The 17,996-nt window shown below is 36.3% G+C and overlaps 1 protein-coding gene across 4 annotated transcripts in view; it reads right to left on the bottom strand.

Moving 5' to 3' along the window:
- GLRA2 (glycine receptor alpha 2) overlaps window positions 1-17,996 on the bottom strand; it is a 204,384-nt gene that overhangs the window by 116,671 nt on the left and 69,717 nt on the right. For all 4 annotated transcript variants that reach the window (XM_009438789.4, XM_001137132.5, XM_001137046.6 and 1 more), the window contains 3 exons: window positions 12,711-12,793; window positions 9,855-9,992; window positions 7,917-8,131 (listed from right to left, as the gene is read on the bottom strand). In XM_009438789.4, the coding sequence (XP_009437064.1) occupies window positions 7,917-8,131; window positions 9,855-9,992; window positions 12,711-12,793 (436 nt within the window). The remainder of the gene's footprint in view (window positions 1-7,916; window positions 8,132-9,854; window positions 9,993-12,710; window positions 12,794-17,996) is intronic.

Below are 17,996 nucleotides of genomic sequence, written 5' to 3'. Positions count from 1 at the left end.
TTGAGCAAAAGCCTAGCTTGGATAGCTTCTCTCACAGTCAGCTTCCCTGCAAAGGCTGCCAACAACATTCTTAAACTAAAGTACCAATGGTGCTTCAGCTCTCTCCCCAGAGAATTCTCACGTGTCATCTCTTTGCATATTTTTTTCACACACTCACTACATCAACGACTCTTCAATTTGCTGTGGCTTGGGAAATGTCGGGAGGGAAAGTTTATGAAGTCTCCTACATATGCAGACATCTGGCTAAAGCAAGCAGGCCTGCAGATCAATTTGCTTGGCTTTCTTACTTTTTAATCTTTATCCAAGAACTTCATAAGATCCTGATTATGTACAAAAAATAATTGTTTCCAACTTCTTTCAGAAATACTGGGAAAGTCGTTTAAATTAGCTGGGGATATACCTGATTCAAGGAGCAATCATCTTTATTTTTTAGAGCTAAAACAGATATCCAAACAAATCTTTAAAAACTCCTACAGGTATCAGTCTTACTGTTTTCGTAGTTCTCTTACTGCAATCTCTAGTTAGAAGCATTCTGGTAGGGGGAATAAAGCAAGACCAAATGTGGCAAAACTATGTATGGCCTCTTTCGTTTTAAATTCCAAGCATGTCCTGGGTTTGTCAGCTGCTTGAAATGGTCCAGCTGGTCTTAGTTGACCAGATGGCTGAAAAGTAAGGAGAAATTTCCTTATATAGGAAATAGGCCATCCCAGTTAATAATGGCGAAAGACAATGCCTCTGGATCCTTGCTTCAAAGAGACAATTCTGGACCTGTCAGAGTCGTCTGCACACCTAGGTCATTCTAGCTATCCCAGTGTTTGCTTTCACTTCTATAGTCTCTGGGCTTCAGCCACAAATGAGGACTCAAGACACACTTAGGAGTGGCTATAACTCATCTAGCTATGATAACAAACATGGAGTAAAGGAAAATAATCGTTTAATCTTATTTTGCCATGTGCAAAGCCTGCCTGATGTCTCAGTCTTCCATCTTCCATTCAATTCATCCTCATACTTTTCTGAGGGTGGGAAAGACAACATGCAGCCTTTAGTCTGCCACTAGAGGCTTTATGCTCTAAACGGTTAAAAGAAGTATTGCCAGCACAATAGCTTCTTGGGGGTTGGCAGAGATGTATGTTTAAAAACCAATTTTATAGCTTCAAAGGGAAAGATACCGATGAAATACATATCATGCTGGTATTTGATTTTCCTGTATTTAGAGAAGGGATTGAACTTCTGAAAAACAAAAAATCAAGAACAAAAACACAAAAAGTATTGGTTGGCAGGAAGATAGGAAATTAACTTGGAATCAATAAACACAAGTTTCTTACTTGAAACGTGTTTAAAATGTGTGAAGCATGTTTGAAATGTACCCAGATTTTTTTCTAGAAAGCCTTATTTTAAAAGTGTAGCCCAAATATTATGAGTAGAAGGTCCTCATTGCCTGGAATGCCTTTTACCTCCTCCTACTTCACCTACTTAATATGCCTCGTAGATTCAGCTCAGGCTTCCTCCTTCAGGACATTTTCCTAGGTCTGCTCCTGCTCTCTCTACTTCCTTTGCTCCTTCCCCCTCTCTTCTCTCCCTTCTTCACCCACCCATTCTTCCCTCCTCCACTTAATAGGTTAGGCATCTTACTTCATATATCTTTTTATTCTACATTGTTAAATAATCACCATTCCAAATGCCTATCTCTGGTCTAGCAGATTACAAGCCCCTGAGGGTAGGGGCTGTGTTTTATCTTTGACCCCTAGAAGAATGCATGGCACAGATAAAACATTCAATAAGTGTTAGTTGAATAAATAAATGGATGGATGAATCATCAATTGAATTATACTGGGAATACCCCTTGATTACAAGTATTTTCAACACTGTTCATTTATTCACTGATTTACTCTTTACTGAGCACCTACTGTGAACCAGGTGTTGTGCTGAGGGGTGGGTACACGAACATTTCCAAGAGCAATGAAGTCCTTGCCCTCATAGGGATAAAAGTCTAAAATTAAGAGTGTATATTTATATGTGTAACAGTATGGGAACAGGATATTCTTATTGCCTCAGCATTTTTACTAAAGCCTTACACTAAAGGGAGACGCTGCACATATACATGCCAGATACAGTCTAGAAGACAGAAAATGCTGTCTAGAGACTCTTATACCCAACACCCTGTATTATTACAGAAAACCAGACATTCGAAAACATTAATTGAAGTAATGGAATTTGTGGAAGTTGACAGTGCTGTGGCATTCTCCCTGTTCTCCTAAAGATGGATAGAAGGTGGTTTATACCCACCCCTGTAAGAAAAGAGACTGGTATCTCTTCCATATGCCATATATTTGGTAAGCTGCTGAAATTCCAACAAGTTGCCCCTGGATCAGAGTTCTTAAGAGAATCTCTCATTTGTCTTTAGTATTTGGGTTTTATATGAAAATGTGAACACCAATATCTTTCTTACCTGAGTGAATTTTGAAGGCAGTAGGTTAGCTGGAATACCCATGATAGTAGGGTGAAAGCAGAAAGATTAGCAGTTGGTTAAGTTGCATTTCTATCATTTAGCAAGGCAATAATGCACAAGTTCTTAGTGAGCCTAATAAATGGTGTGGAAGATAGCCAAAGGTGAGTCATCTGGAAAATACATCAACCAGGAGGGCTATCTTATTAAGGAAGGGGACCTGAGGAGTAAGAAGTTGTATGGGATATACTGCTAGGAGGTGATAGCTAAGAGGAGATGGTAAGACATCACCCAGAGAATACATTATTCATCTGGAAATGGTGTAGTATGTTGGATGCCCTGGGAACTCCAAAGAACTCAAGTTCACCTCACAAGAAATCCAGCATTTGGGGGCTTGCCATTAGAGAAGGCACTAATAGTATACCACAGCTTCGGTCACATGAGACTTTCCTCCATCTTTCCCATTACTCTCAGCCCTCAACAATGGTGAAGTCAGCAACATGAGTGAGGAAAAAAGTTGGAAATACAGGGGAGGAACTGTGAAGGAACAGACAAAGTGCTCCACATCGCTGTACATTTTCAAGGCACAAGTCAGGCCTGAGCATGCGGCAAGGGAAGAAAAGAGCATTGAATTGTACATGAGACTGAAGTTTTGTTTCAGACTAGATAATTTTTTAAAAGTCTGATAATAGACTATCCTAAAATATCTATTTTGTCACTGATACTTTAGCTGTCTATTAAATTGAAAAATACACGTTTGTACATTCCAGGTCTAATAGCATAGCATATAGTACTGAGAATCTATAGAATCCTCCAGGGGCAGAGAAGACATAGCCAAGTGAGGGTATTTAATGGTAGTGAGTGGGGAAAAATTGACTCATATCTTATTCAGACCCTCTGGAACTGAACCCATTTAATCAACTATCTGTAAAAAAACACACACGTGTATTTGTGCATACGTACATAGTTGCCCCCTTGGTATCCACAGGGGATTGGTTCCAGGATCTTTGCAAATACGAAAATCTGTGGATGCTCAAGTCCCTTATATGAAATGGAGTAATATTTGCATATAACCTATGCACATCCTCCCATATACTTTAAATCATCTCTAGATTACTTATAATACCCAATACAATGCAAATATTGTATAGTTGTTATGCTGTATTGGTTATTTTAGTTGTATTATTTTTATTGTTGTTTTGCTTTGTTTTTTAAAAATATTTTTGATCCATGGTTTGTTGAATCTGCAGATGCAGAGCCTGCAGATATGGAGGACTAATTGTATCTTGTACACACATACATATGACAAACTTTGGTTAATCTCATTGACAGTACAACTATAAGTGAATAGTGAACCATCCAAAGAACAGGACATCTTCTATTCATAAGGCCCTTTATGCATTTTCTAATATAACCTCTCATGCCATGGAGCAGTCTTTTCTACTACATTATGGACAGGGAACAGTAAGAATAAAAATAACCAGAATGAGATGAATACCGACGATGTAGAAAAACTGGGCTAAACAATTTATATAAGTACTGCTTCATCTCATCCTCATTTAATTTTTTTAAGGGGTAGATAATAATGTTCTCATTTTATAAATGATGAAACAAACTTAGAGAGGTTGAGTGAAGTAAAGGCTCTAAGATTTAGATCAAGGCCTATGTTTCAAAATATGTCTTTGTTCATATTTTTATTATTATTATACTTTAAGTTCTGGGTTACCTGTGCAAAACGTGCAGTTGTGTTACATAGATATACACATGCCATGGTGGTTTGCTGCACCCATCAACCCATCATCTACACTAGGTATTTCTCCTAATGCTATCCCTCCCCTAGCCCCCCCACCCTCCGACAGGCCCCAGTATGTGATGTTCCCCTCCCCGTGTCCATGTATTCTCATTGTTCAACCCCCACTTGTGAGTGAGAACATGCAGTGTTTGGTTTTCTGTTCTTGTGTTAGTTTGCTGAGAATGATGGTTTCCAGCTTCATCCATGTCCCTGCAAAGGATATGAACTCATCCTTTTTCATGGCTGCATAGTATTCCATGGTGTATATGTACCACATTTTCTTAATCCAGTCTATCATTGACAGACATTTGGGTTGGTTCCAAGTCTTTGGTATTGTGAATAGTGCCGCAATAAACATACCTGTGCATGTGTCTTTATCATAGAATGATTTATAATCCTTTGGTTGTATGCCCAGTAATGGGTTCGCTAGGTCAAATGATATTTCCAGTTCTAGATCCTTGAGGAATTGTCACACTGTCTTCCACAATGGTTGAACTAATTTACTCTCCCACCAACAGTGTAAAAGCATTCCTATTTTTCCACAACCTCTCTAGCATCTGTTGTTTCCTGACTTTTTAATGATCGCCATTCTAACTGGCATGAGATGGTATCTCATTGTGGTTTTGATTTGCATTTCTCTAATGACCAGTGATGATGGGCATTTTTTCATATGTCTGTTGGTTGCATAAATCTCTTCTTTTGAGAAGTGTCTGTTCTGTCCTTTGCCCATTTTTTGATGGGGTTGTTTGTTTTCTTGTAAATTTGTTCATATATTCTTAACTTCGCAAAGTCTGCTTGAGAATTTTTGGAAAGGGAGACGTACTCTAGAGAAATTCCAGTCCTTTATAGTACATGTAATATTATTATGAGATTCTTCTGTACATTAAAACTCAAATACTTTTCTGTGTAACTTTCACCCATGGATTCTGCTTCAAGTCTGATCTACTAGGTTGGTACAAAAGTAATTGCGATATTTGCCATTACTGTTAATGACAAAAGCCACAATTACTTTTGCACCAACTTAATATCTTCAACATGGCCTCACATGGGAGAACATGGCTGATCATTAATTTATCCATTCGATGAGAATTTATTGGTCATCTAGTCTAAGCCACATACTGTTCTAGGTGTTGAAGTTAACAGAATGAACAAGACAAAGTTGTTGCCTGCATAGAACATATATCCCATCAAATATCTTCTCATAGATCTTCCCTCATTCACTCTAAACATGCTCAGTACCTTCTTTTTTCTCATTGAAAGTTTTTAAAAATTAAAAACTATATATATGTTATCTAGAACACAGTGGGCTACAAACACTCTTATGCAAATGTATTTATAATTATCATACTTACAAAAGCAAAAAAGAAAACTCTAAATATCTAAGATGGTGTAAAAGTTTGATCTCAATTTTCTGTGTGTGCATGTGCGTGGGCTTGCCCATAAATGCACATGGAAAAAAGACTGAAAGAAAATACACCAAAGTCTTAACAACAGTTATTTAATGGTTGGTTAACATTAATCATGTTTTCCGTGTTTTCTGTCTTTTCTATAACAAACATCTTACTTTTAAAGTGTAATGTGCATGTGTACTCCATACGGGGCATTGAAGGAGGCCCTGAAGTAAATGTACAATCACCACAGTGGAGCATCTGGTCAGGGATTGCAGTGTTTATAAATTAAAATGAGTATTTACATGCATGTGCATGTATAAGTAACTGTATGACCAATTCTTCATTTTCCATGACTCACTTTTTATCCCATGTGTTTCACACCATCATCCACATAAGTTACATTTCCTCATGGTCAGTTGAAAGCCAACCATGTTTAATAACAGCATAAGAAAAGTACACAGAGGAAGATAAACCTAATGGTGGCAAAAGGATAACCACCATGAGTTCAGAGCCAAGTGTAAAATGATTTTTGATTTTACTCTCTTTTGGTTTATCTGAGTTCCTCATTGCCTTTACATACAAAAATCCCTGATCAGTGAACATTTATTTAGCAATAGTTTTGACCATTGATGCAGAATCATAACAGCTTTATAAAATCAATAACAAATTTATAAAAACTCTAACTCCCATTTTGAAGATAAATGACTACTCTTTTCACAGCAATGAGCAGTTGGAGGCTAAATGTCTTATATTTTGACATTATATGCTTACAGTTTGTCACCAGTACTTTAGCTGTCTATTAAATTGTAAAATATATGTTTGTACATCCTGAGGTTTAATGCCATGGCATGCAGTGATGGCAATAGCTAATGACTAATAAGAAATAAGCAAATGAACCTGTTTGGGAGGGGCACAGAGTGGATTAAAAGTGCTATTAGGTAAAATTGATTTTTGATTATACAGGTTAAAAAAGCTGTTAGTATTTCTGACATCTGTATTCCAGTAGAAAAATAATACAGGTACATTATACTATTTGTTATTCTAGAAGATAAAAAAGTATTAGAGATACCTCTATTCCTTTCTCTATGACCATATAAAACCTAATGTTTATCTTTGGAGGCATGGGACTTAATAAGTTGTGTAAATATTTCTCCAGTATTCAGCCCACCTCTATTATAACCACAGACCTCCTCCATATGTCATCTTATCTTCTGGACATGGGAGATAATGTGGAACATGATCTAACATTTCTCATTATGTCAAATTCAGCACAACCAAACATAAACTCAAGCCAGCAAAAACATGGAATTACATCTTCATTATTTTCCGGAAATGCATTTTGGAGAGACTGCTCAACCAGTATGAGACAATGTACACTGAATCCTAAATTGAACTCATATTCTGGAAAATTGAAGCCAATGGCTCAGTGTACTCAGTGAAATGGGGAAGCACACAAAGGCACACTTCTGGGGTGCTAGAGCATTTCAAAAGTGGGACATTCATCATTACTTGCTTAAGCAATATTTACAAATGCAGATGGCCTGCTTTTTATAAAAATAGATACACAGCCACTTATGGATTATTATTTGAGGTGCTATAAACTCTCTATATGTCCCTGATATCGATCCCACACTCCTCTGTCACCATGCCACATTTCTAGGAATTTTCACCATTTTAGATGACTCTACTGTTCCTTCTCTGGGTAACTGTGTCACTCAAAAATAGTAGCATATCAGCCATTAAAGGAAATTAAGGCATAGCAATGTTTCATATATCAGATTGCTGTACCCTAATATTGTACATTAATTTCTTACATATATTTATTGATATGGCTCTTCTGTGATTTCCAGGGGCCTAATTCAAATTTTTATTACTATAAATGACTTCACTAAACATATGAATTGCAATAGTTTCACCAATAAATACTTGAAAATATGGCATAAATTGCATCAGTCTTACTCCGATTCTTGCAAGCTTTATGTCTTATAAACAACCGAGATCAAAAGCACTCAAGGGCTTCCTAGAGTCTCTAAGCCATGTTTCTGCCTCTACTCATTTCTCTTCCCTCTCAATACTAATTTCCCTTTCCTCTAAATGATATGATTTTGAGGGTTCCCCATGTTCCCAGATCCCTGATTCTCTCAAACTCAGCTTCTTGTCCTCTTATTGCATTCATATCTATGACAGTGTCATAGGGTGGCCAACATTTCTGTCCTCACAGAACTCTCCAGCCCACAAGACCTTTGGGAAGCTTTCATGTCATCTGTTATCAAGCAAGATTTCTTACCTTTGGCAGAGATGCCCTGGAGCCTGAACTCTGGGTGGTCATCGTTAAGACTGTGGTGATGCCCAGTGCGACCCTGGCAGGGGCTGCATCCATATTTATCCAAAAGGAAACCCAGGACAAAATTACTATAAGCAGGCTTGGGATGTACATCTGGATCAAATAATATCCCATTTGGCGTTCCAGATGAAACTTGACCTCAATGCAGGTAAACTTTCCTAGAAGGAGGAAATGATCATTTAAAGTCCAGCCTGAATTTATATTTCCAATTCCATTATCCCACGTTGTTTTAAAAAAAAAAAAAAAAGACTACTGCAGATGGATTTGGAAGATTGCACAAAATGTTCACCCTACGTAACCAATTCAACTCTTCTCCAACTGAACCAGTAATAGAAATAATTACTGTGGAATAATAGTGATAATAATAGTGTGAGAATGTGTGATCTAAAGAGTCACTGGACCAAAACCATAAAGCATATTTAATTTTTAAAATCTGTGCTTGCTGCAGCTTGATTGTTTTAGACAGAGCTTCAGAATTTACAAGACCGACAGAAAATGACCAGTGGAAATAAAATATTCAAATTTTGGGGGGTTATAATATGTAATATATAGTATATTATATATTAATAGCATATACTATATAGCATATAATATGTAACACATGACATACACTGTGTAATAGTTGAAGCCATTTCCTCCAAAGTAGTACAGTTTACATAAAACTACAAAGTATTTAAAGAACTGTGTATTTATCATTGTGTTATTAATGGCAAGAGAAAAATGTACATTTGTATAAGCCAGTGTATAATCTAGTCATTGTAAAAATTTCCTAGCCTTCTGGGTAATTGCTTCAGGACATTTAGCATATGCTTAGGAACTACGTACAGTGTTTCTTTACCTGTAAAAAGGAGTTCATATAAAGGTATTAAAACTTCTAACATTTAAGAGATAGATATTCCTACCCCTTCCCACTTTTTTTCTCCTTAATTGACTTGGAGTTAGAACTCCAGAAGGTAATTTTGCTTAGTCCATACAGATTACAAGATATAGGGTTGAATTCTTCTTGGTCGGAAAAAAAACATCCTTGGAATCAGGTTTTGGTTACCTCATAAGTATCACTGTTGGCTGTTGGAACAAGTGTGCATAAACTGTTTTCCTCAGCAAGGGACCTAGACCAGTTACTGGACAAACCATCATGTCTTGATTGTCTCTCCATGATCAGCTTGCATAGTATTGAATGAACACCATGGTTTTTCTTAAGAAAAACCATCAACTTTTCTGGACAGGTAAAATCTTCCAGAAAACAACGGATGCCTATTTGTTGCTACCACCTCAAGTTCTTCCTTCACCACCTGCCCCCCAACCCCATGTGTCTGTCAGCACTACTGATAACACATGACTTTAGAGCCAGCTGAATTCCTGCCAGCTGACTTTCATCCAAACTTCTATTGCTATCCAGGACTGAAGAACACAACAGCTCTATTTCTGGGTTTACAAAGACCTGTGTTATTGTCCCTCTTTTCCACTAAGGCACTAAGGCAGTAAGACAGTGGGTGCAAATTGACCTAAGCATCCAATGGCAAGAGCGGATGCCAGAAAGGAGCCAGAATTTATGTTTTCTGCACCACTAATGAGGTTTTCTACATCTTTCCTCAGACTCATTCGACAACAGATGGTCAGCTAGGAACAGCAAAAGATCCTAAATCCTCTCTCCTTCTCTCTATGTTCTGCAGAAATTACCTCTTGTGTTTGCTGACCTATTCCAGAGAGTATAGGAATCTTATCTGTTGAGGGAGTTTTGAGCCAAATCAGGTCCGTGCCACATAGGTCTATTTGCCTGGTAAATATGCAGCAATTAGAGTAATGAGATGTATACTCCAAACTGCAAATGGCGCTCACTTGTGTTTAACAGCTGAAAAAAAAAAAAAAAAAGAAACTTACCAGTGTTGTAGTGCTTTGTACAGTAGCCAAGTTCCTTCTCTTCTTTCAAAATAAACTGGGGCAGGGTCAATCCTTCAGCAACTTGCACTGGACCATCACTTAACCACTCAAATATCAGGTCATTCATCGTGTACCCAACTGAGGTAAAGAAATCATAGTGAAAATTGAATATGGCTTTCCAAGAAAGCTTGAAAGTCTACCCATGTAAAGAAACAAACAAACAAACTGTCTAAAGCAGACATACGCTCAGTCAATTCAAGAGCATTCTTAATAAAAGAGCTGCAATCATCACTACAACTCTGTGTCATTGGAGCCAAAGAAATTTAAGACAGAAAGCTACTTATGGATGGATTTTTTTTCTGTGTAATGAAAGAATGGAATCTAAAAAGTCTATTGATTTCTGCCTTTTTATTCACTAACTCTTTCTGAAGAACAAACAAGTGAACAAACATAAAAATCCTTTGAAGATTGTCTTTACTTGCAAGAGCTGAGGCTTTAGCAATCCAATAAGACAATCCAATCCACAGTGCCAGTCTTAGTACTTTAAATGAAAACCATTCTTTTTTTAAATGAGAATGAATTAATCACGGGCCTGCCTAAAACATTCCCATTACAGACTTGGCCCTCCTCCTAGGGTCTATTAGCTTTGCATTCAGAAAGCTTATGTTAAAGTCCTTCTACTTTAGCAAATGGGGAAGACTATTGGCAGGTAATCTAAGAGGAAATTATGGAATATGCAAATTAAGAATATTCATTTGTGCTAGTGTCTTGCTAAATGGGCCCACTCATCACAATTATTAATACGAAGTAAAACAGATTACCTATTATGAAAGATCATATTTTTATATGACTTGAACCATCCAAAGTAAAATTGTTATCAGTTTGGTAATCCAAAGTTAGCTCTTAGTCTCCAAGCTAGGTCATCATCTGTCAATTTTTTCTGGATCTTTCTCTACCCTAGAAATGAAGCCTACTCTTCTTTCATGCACCATTTCTCTACCTTTTCCCTTTGTTTGTAATATTTGAACTTTTCAAATAAGAGTGATGAGGACAGAGGATATTATGTGAGGTCTCGGCTGGCCAAAATCCTCAGCATGTTTTTTTTTTTTTTTTTAAGTTTATGGATTCTTATTCTTATTTACTGCAAGATAGTGACTCACCAGAGCTACCCAGAAATCAATGGCAAGTTTAATTGTAATCTACTTTCCTGTTTCTTTGGACTACCTTTTCAACATAAAGCCAAAAAAAAAAAAATAATAAGAACATGGAAAGCAAGGAGATACAAAGAGGCCCTATACAAGCATTGGTGGTCCACAAAGAGAATGGCAAACCCTATCTGTGTGAGTACACCTTGGAAACCTCCAGCAAATACTACTCTAAGCTCACAAAATACCCCACGTTCTTGTCTGGTGAGCTTCTCGTTGGCCACCACAATAAAAGTTCTTGTCAGTCACCCTGAAGCCCCAGCATGGGGAAGACAGCAGAGGTAAAGAGGTGGGGATGAAGAAAGTAATATTGGGATAGAAAAGGAAAAAAATAATAATTCCCACCCTTCACATCCAAAGTTAGTGGTAAACATGATGTTTCTTTGATTTCATTATTCATGCCAGGACTGAGCTTATTTACTAATTCAAATTTTCTAAGCCTTGGATGAACATCAGTTGACAGCTACGGCTACTGTTTTACAGAAAAAATAAAAGTGTTGGGTTGAGTCAGGGGAGATTTTGGAGCAGTAGAGAAAACAGAAAGAAGGAATCATGTAAGAAAATGTTTTTCTCAGCTTTTTTCTCAAGAGAAGGAGCGATAAGGAAAAAAATGAATACATAAGGCCTATTTTAAATCAGAAATTTTCACTTTATCTATGACAACTTCTTAAAATAAAGAGGTTTCATCATTTTGTTTATTTCTCTGGGATGTTTCAAGGGAAATCCATAGTGATTTTAGATGATCAGAATGAAATCAACCCTGTCACTACCTCTTTTTAAATAATAGATAAGTCTTTTTACACATATTCTTTTTCTAAACCAAGAAGTTAAAAGTATTTCCTTGCCCATGCCTCATTAAATCTCCTAACGTCCATGTAGGTCAGTGGCACTTATTATTCTCTGCATTTTACAAACAGAGAAACTGATAGACCAAGCCAGAAAGAAATTCATATCTCTTAACTGAAAATCCTGTTACTTTGGAGGCATCAGCAACTTATGGTGACACATGTCAAAGATTTTAGTGGCATCAGGGTTAGGTCATAAAGGGGACAAAGTAGATGGCCTTTTTCTACTTGCTTCACCATGCTTTTGTGTATCCACTGCTTATCTAAGAGAAATGCCTCTTATTCTGTCTTATTCCATCTCATCTCATGCCCCTCATTCTTACATCCTCCTCTGGCCAAGGTCCTTATGTCTTGTTCTCAAAGCAATTATCCCTTCCTGCCAGAATTCCTTTTGGGGAGATGGTCTATATGGGCATAAGATGGAAAGAAATTCAATTTTCTGATTAAAGAGTGATTCACTATAAAGATTTAATGACTAATAATTTTAATTTTCTCAGGAGACATTTTCATTTCAATGAAAAGCTTACCAAATCAGGCTATTTTTTGGGCGGGGGGAGAAAGGCAAGTTATTTGGCATTTTACTTTGAAAGGTTGTCTATGCTGTATTGATAATGAGATTTTGTATGACACACACACACACACACACACACACACACACACTTTGGTTTGTCTTTCCATTAGGATGTTGGGGGTTGGTCAGTATATAGGGAATGAGTGGTAAGGGTCCTTTCTCTTTAATGACATACTAAAAGAACCAGGTCATTGGTTAAAACAAGCAGGGAGTCATTTCAACAGTGGTGACTTACAACTCTCCAGCTGCATTGTACAGGTCTGGACATCCATCGGAAAGTTCTTCAAGTCCATGGGACAGGATAAGGTCAAGGTGAGTCTTAGCAAACAAAAAAAAATTAAAAACCATTTTTAAATCTATGAAGTCCAGTTGTTGAGAAACAAACAAAATACACTTGGCATTAAGCAAAGTGACATTGATTCAAATAATGAAATCTAAGCTCCAACTCAGGGCAGTGCTTTTTGTTTTTAAAATGAAGAACAGTCACTGATAAATTTTTTAAATATTGTAGTATTTCACCATAACCTCTTACTCTCTATTTTTCATCTTCCAGCCTCTGATTCTCCCTCCTTCCCCCAAAATGGTGCTGTTCTCAGCTTTGTACTAGAATAAACAAGACCACTGAGATATAACATAACAAAAACAATAGGCTCTTACCCACACCAATGTCCAAAAGATATAAAGTTTATACTATTTTAGAATTACACCTTGGACTTTGCTTCAAGGACAGAAATGATGTAATAAGTATAATTGATCATGGTAAGTGCTAGTTCTTCTTACATCAAATGGGCAAATGCTTAACTCCACAGTCTTCTCATTTACTGCATGTATGGGTTAACAATATATTGTAGCATTTATTCTAGAATTTTGATAATTCTGGAGCAAGTAGTTCTTGAGCTAGAAAAACCCATTTAAAGATCATGGTTTATTTCATTAAGTCCCACATATTATCTTTGTTTTTATTGCATTTGTTTTTGGGTTCTTGGTCATGAAATCCTTGCCTAAGCCAGTGTCTAGAAGGGTTTTTTCCAATGTTATCTTCTAGAATTTTTATAGTTTTAGGTCTTAGATTTAAGTCCTTGATCCATCTTGAATTGATTTTTGTATAAGGCGAGAGATGAGGATCCAGTTTCATTCTCCTACATGTGGCTTGCCAATTATCCCAGCACCATTTATTGAATAGGGTGTCCTTCCCCTACTTTATGTTTTTGTTTATTTTGCATGGCAAAAGGAACAGTCAGCAGAGTAAACAGACAACCCACAGAGTGGGAGAAAATCTTCACAATCTACACATCTGACAAAGGACTAATATCCAGAATCTACAATAAACTCAAACAAATTAGCAAGAAAAAAACCAAACAATCCCATCAAAAAGTGGGCTATGGACATGAATAGACAATTCTCAAAAGAAGATATACAAATGGCCAAAAAAGATGTGAAAAAATGCTCAACATCACTAATGATCAGGGTAATGCAAATCAAAACCACAATGCGATACCACCTTACTCCTGCAATAATGACCGTAATCAAAAAAGTCAAAAAAAAAAAAAATAGATGTTGGCATGGATGTGGTGAAAAGGGAACCTTTCTACAGGGAATGTAAACTAGTACAACCACTATGGAAAACAATGTGGAGATCCCTTAAAGAAAGAAAAGTAGAACTATTATTTGTTCCAGCGATCCCACTACTGGGTATCTACCCAGAGAAAAAGAAGTTATTATATGAAAAAGATACTTGCACACACGTTTATAGCAGTACAATTCGCAGTTGCAAAAATGTGGAACCAACCCAAATGCCCATTAGTCAACAAGTGGATAATGAAACTGTGGTACATATATGTGATAGAATACTACTCAGCCATAAAAAGGAATGAATTAATGGCATTCACAGCAACCTGGATGGGACTGGAGACCATTATTCTAAGTGAGGTAACTCAGGAATGGAAAACCAAATATCACATGTTCTCACTCATAAGTGGGAGCTAAGCTATGAGGATGCAAAGGCATAAGAATGACACAGTGGACTTCGGGGACTCAAGGGGAAAGGGTGGGAAGGAGGTGAGGGATAAAAGATTACAAATTGGGTTCAGTGTATACTGCTCAGGTGCTGGGTGCACCAAAATCTCACAAATCACCACTAAAGAACTTAAGTCATGTAACCAAATGGGACCTTTTTCCCAAAAACCTATGGAAATAAAAAAATTGAAAAAAAAAAAAAGGAAAAACAAACTACTCATTATCTTACAAAACAAACAAACAAACAAACAAACAATGGTTTGTACATAGTCTTCAGCTCTCTGCACTCAGAAGGGGTTACTCTGCTCCACTTTCCTCTTTCCTTAACTTTTTTGAACTCCAGTCAGCTCTGGCTGATCCTTATATCAGGATATTCGTTGAGCTACCATCTCATTTCCACCATTTCCCTTTTTAATCCTTAAGGGAATGATGCACACCTCTTGCTCTCCCACTTTTCTGTATCTCCAAGATTCAAGGAAGGAAATTAGGATTGAGAATTAGTAAATCTTGGTTCCCTTCCTAGTACTGCCTCAAACTATCTCTTCCCCCAAACAAGACCTTAAACTTGCTAAACATTTGTTTTGTCATCAACCAAATGATGAGGTAGGTAAGATGATGCTTATTCTCATTTGATCCTAATACTACAATCCGTATTTTTCTAAAGTTGACTGCTTCAAATTCTGTTCATCGTATCTCAAACACCTTTTATATCCAAAGACCCCTCGAATTCTCACACTGTTGCCTAAACTCTCCCTTGCTGTCATGCTCATTCTTGCTCTGCCTTCCTGCTTCCTTTATTTTTCCTTTCTCTGCTTCATTTTTACAATCTATTCAAGTAAAAGCAAACAAAACAAAATTTAGCACATGTATTTTAAAGAAAGGAAAGGGTTGCGATTTGAAGTCAGATTAGACAAAGAATCCACGCTGACAATCATCAAAATTATTAAAATATAATGATTGGAAAAAGAAAGATATAAAACAGTGCAATGTAAAAACATGTTTTAAATCTTGGAAATAAGCACACCATTATATTAAGATTAGATATTTTTGGTTAGTGGGATGATTCATATTTTGTTTTTATTCTTTATCTTGCATTATCTGAATTGAGCAGTATAAATTATTTGAAAATGTCCATAAAAACTATTCATATAACAGCTTTCCCATCTTTGTGTAATTAGCTGTGCCTTTCTTCAAACAATAACTGAAAGGTAAAATTACAAAATTCCATTTCGTTCAGTAATTTTTTGCTATTACAATCATATCATGATTATTAAAAATTTGCCACAAACCTACAGCATTTCACATTCATTGCTAAATAAATTAGCTACCTTCCGTGGGCTATTCTGAGAACCCAAACATGTCTCTAAAGGAAAAAATGTGGCTTATAGTTCTAAACAACTGACTTAAAAATAACATTTTAGGCAGGAAAAATTGTTGTCAATTATGGAGTTCATTTACAGATATAGCTATAGATATACAGATATTTAGTTTTTGGTTCCCAGCACAAAGACTTTGTTTTTTTGAAAACACAATTTTGTGTAGATTAATGCCATGAACTCTTTGAAATAAGGACAGAATGTAAGAACCAAAAAAAGTAAACAAACAAACAAACAAAAAACAACAACAAAGCTGACACCTTATTAAAGGTGAAAAAAATTCAAAAGGATCCATGAGCTTAAAATTATTATTACCATAATGAGAATCTATTTTTTTTCTATTTTCAAAGAAGAAATATTTTCATCATACAAAAATATGTTCATTCATAACTTGTCTATTATGAATAGTGCTGCAAAAGGAAACAAAGCCTCAATTAGACAGAAGGAATAAATTTTTCTTTCATGGAGATATATTGCATAGCATGGTGAAAATAGTAAATAATAATGCATTGTATATTTCAGAATTGCTAAGAGAGTAAATTTCAAGTGTTCTCACCATAAAAAAATAATAAGTATTTGAGGGAATGGATATGCTAATTTGCTTGATTTAATAACTCCACATTCTATTCTTAAATCATAACATCACTTTGTGCCCCATAAACATATACAACTATAATTTGTCCATTTACAATTCAAAAAATTAAAATTTAAATTAAAAAAATGTTCATTATATGAAAATAATTAGATGGCATATGGATAATTGGTTTCAGTGAATCAAAACCAAAAAATCTGGAAATTTTATTAGTTTTGAAAAGTTTAAAGAAATTAAAAATAATAATAATGAAGATGAACACAGCTTAAAAGAACATGTTCTTTTAAGAATGTCACAGAATTCAACTATATATTGGTTTGTTACTGGAAACAACCCAACTTTAATATTCCTAATCATAGGCTTGCTGAATTTGACTGTTTTGCAAAATGACCTTTTCACATTTCTTCAGGAAGCAGAGATCTCACACACAATTATTGCTGCCTTTGTGGCAGATCTAACTATCCTAGAGGGGCTCAGCATTTTGGGAGCCAAAACTATTAACAGCATGGGAGACCCCACTGAGAGAAATACCTAACAAGCATGACCCTATCCCTGAATCTTGTCTCAGCTGAGAACTCAGTGGGTTTTTTTTTCTTCTTTGTTTTTCTAATTTCCTTTCTAGATAGGTTTTGTATTGGAACCCAATGGGTGCCAATAATAAGGAGGAGAGTTAACAGTTCCGCAGTTTGTTAAATCATGAGCAAATAGAAAGATATTGTAAAGATCTAATAAGTCCCTGCCTGAGCCTCAGAGCTCATCATTTATGACATCCAGTTTACCGTGCATCTAAAGGCCTAAGATCTAGGTTTTTCCCTCTACTTATTTTTTCCTTTTTTTCTACTGAAGTGTACATTAAATACAGTAAAAAAACACAAATCTTAAGATACAGTGCAATTACTTTTTACATCTGTATTCACCTATTTAACAAGCTTTCAGATCCAGATTTAGAGCATTCCCATCACCCTAGAATATTTCATTATGCTCCCAGACAAGAATCTACAAAAGTGCCACCCCATTTGCTATTTAAAAAGGCTATTTTATGATTTTTTAAATATGAGTTTGGGGGAAAAAAAGAACTTGATATTATTTTGTACAGACATGCAGAAATTGCACCAAATAAGGCTGATATGTCTATATACCAATATACTAAAATGTGAACAATTTTTATCTCCTTTGCTCTGGCTTTTCACCCACTTTGGGTGGGTCTCACAGAATTAACTATTTTAGTCGGGAAGCCAGTAGTCTTCCGAACTTGCCTGGACACTCAGACTTCTCACTGGCAGACACTGACCAGCATGTCAGATTTGTCCTCTTCCCCGATAATCTGAAATATTAAGGCCATTGCACATGAAGGCATTGAGCTGAGGCTGCCCCTCTTCCTTTTGATTTTTGTTAAATAACTCATTTCCTGAAGCATTATTGTCCGTTCCTCCACTGTGCATTCAGGGCACCCCTGCTCCTGTTTGCACAAGGGAAGAAGTAAAGTTCCTTCACAGAGGCCCTGCTTCTTTACTGAAAGTAAGAAGGCTGAGCAAGC

The sequence above is a fragment of the Pan troglodytes genome, chromosome X (genome assembly GCF_028858775.2).
Source record: "Pan troglodytes isolate AG18354 chromosome X, NHGRI_mPanTro3-v2.0_pri, whole genome shotgun sequence".
NCBI lineage: Eukaryota > Metazoa > Chordata > Mammalia > Primates > Hominidae > Pan > Pan troglodytes.
This window is presented reverse-complemented; position numbering and strand designations above follow the sequence as displayed.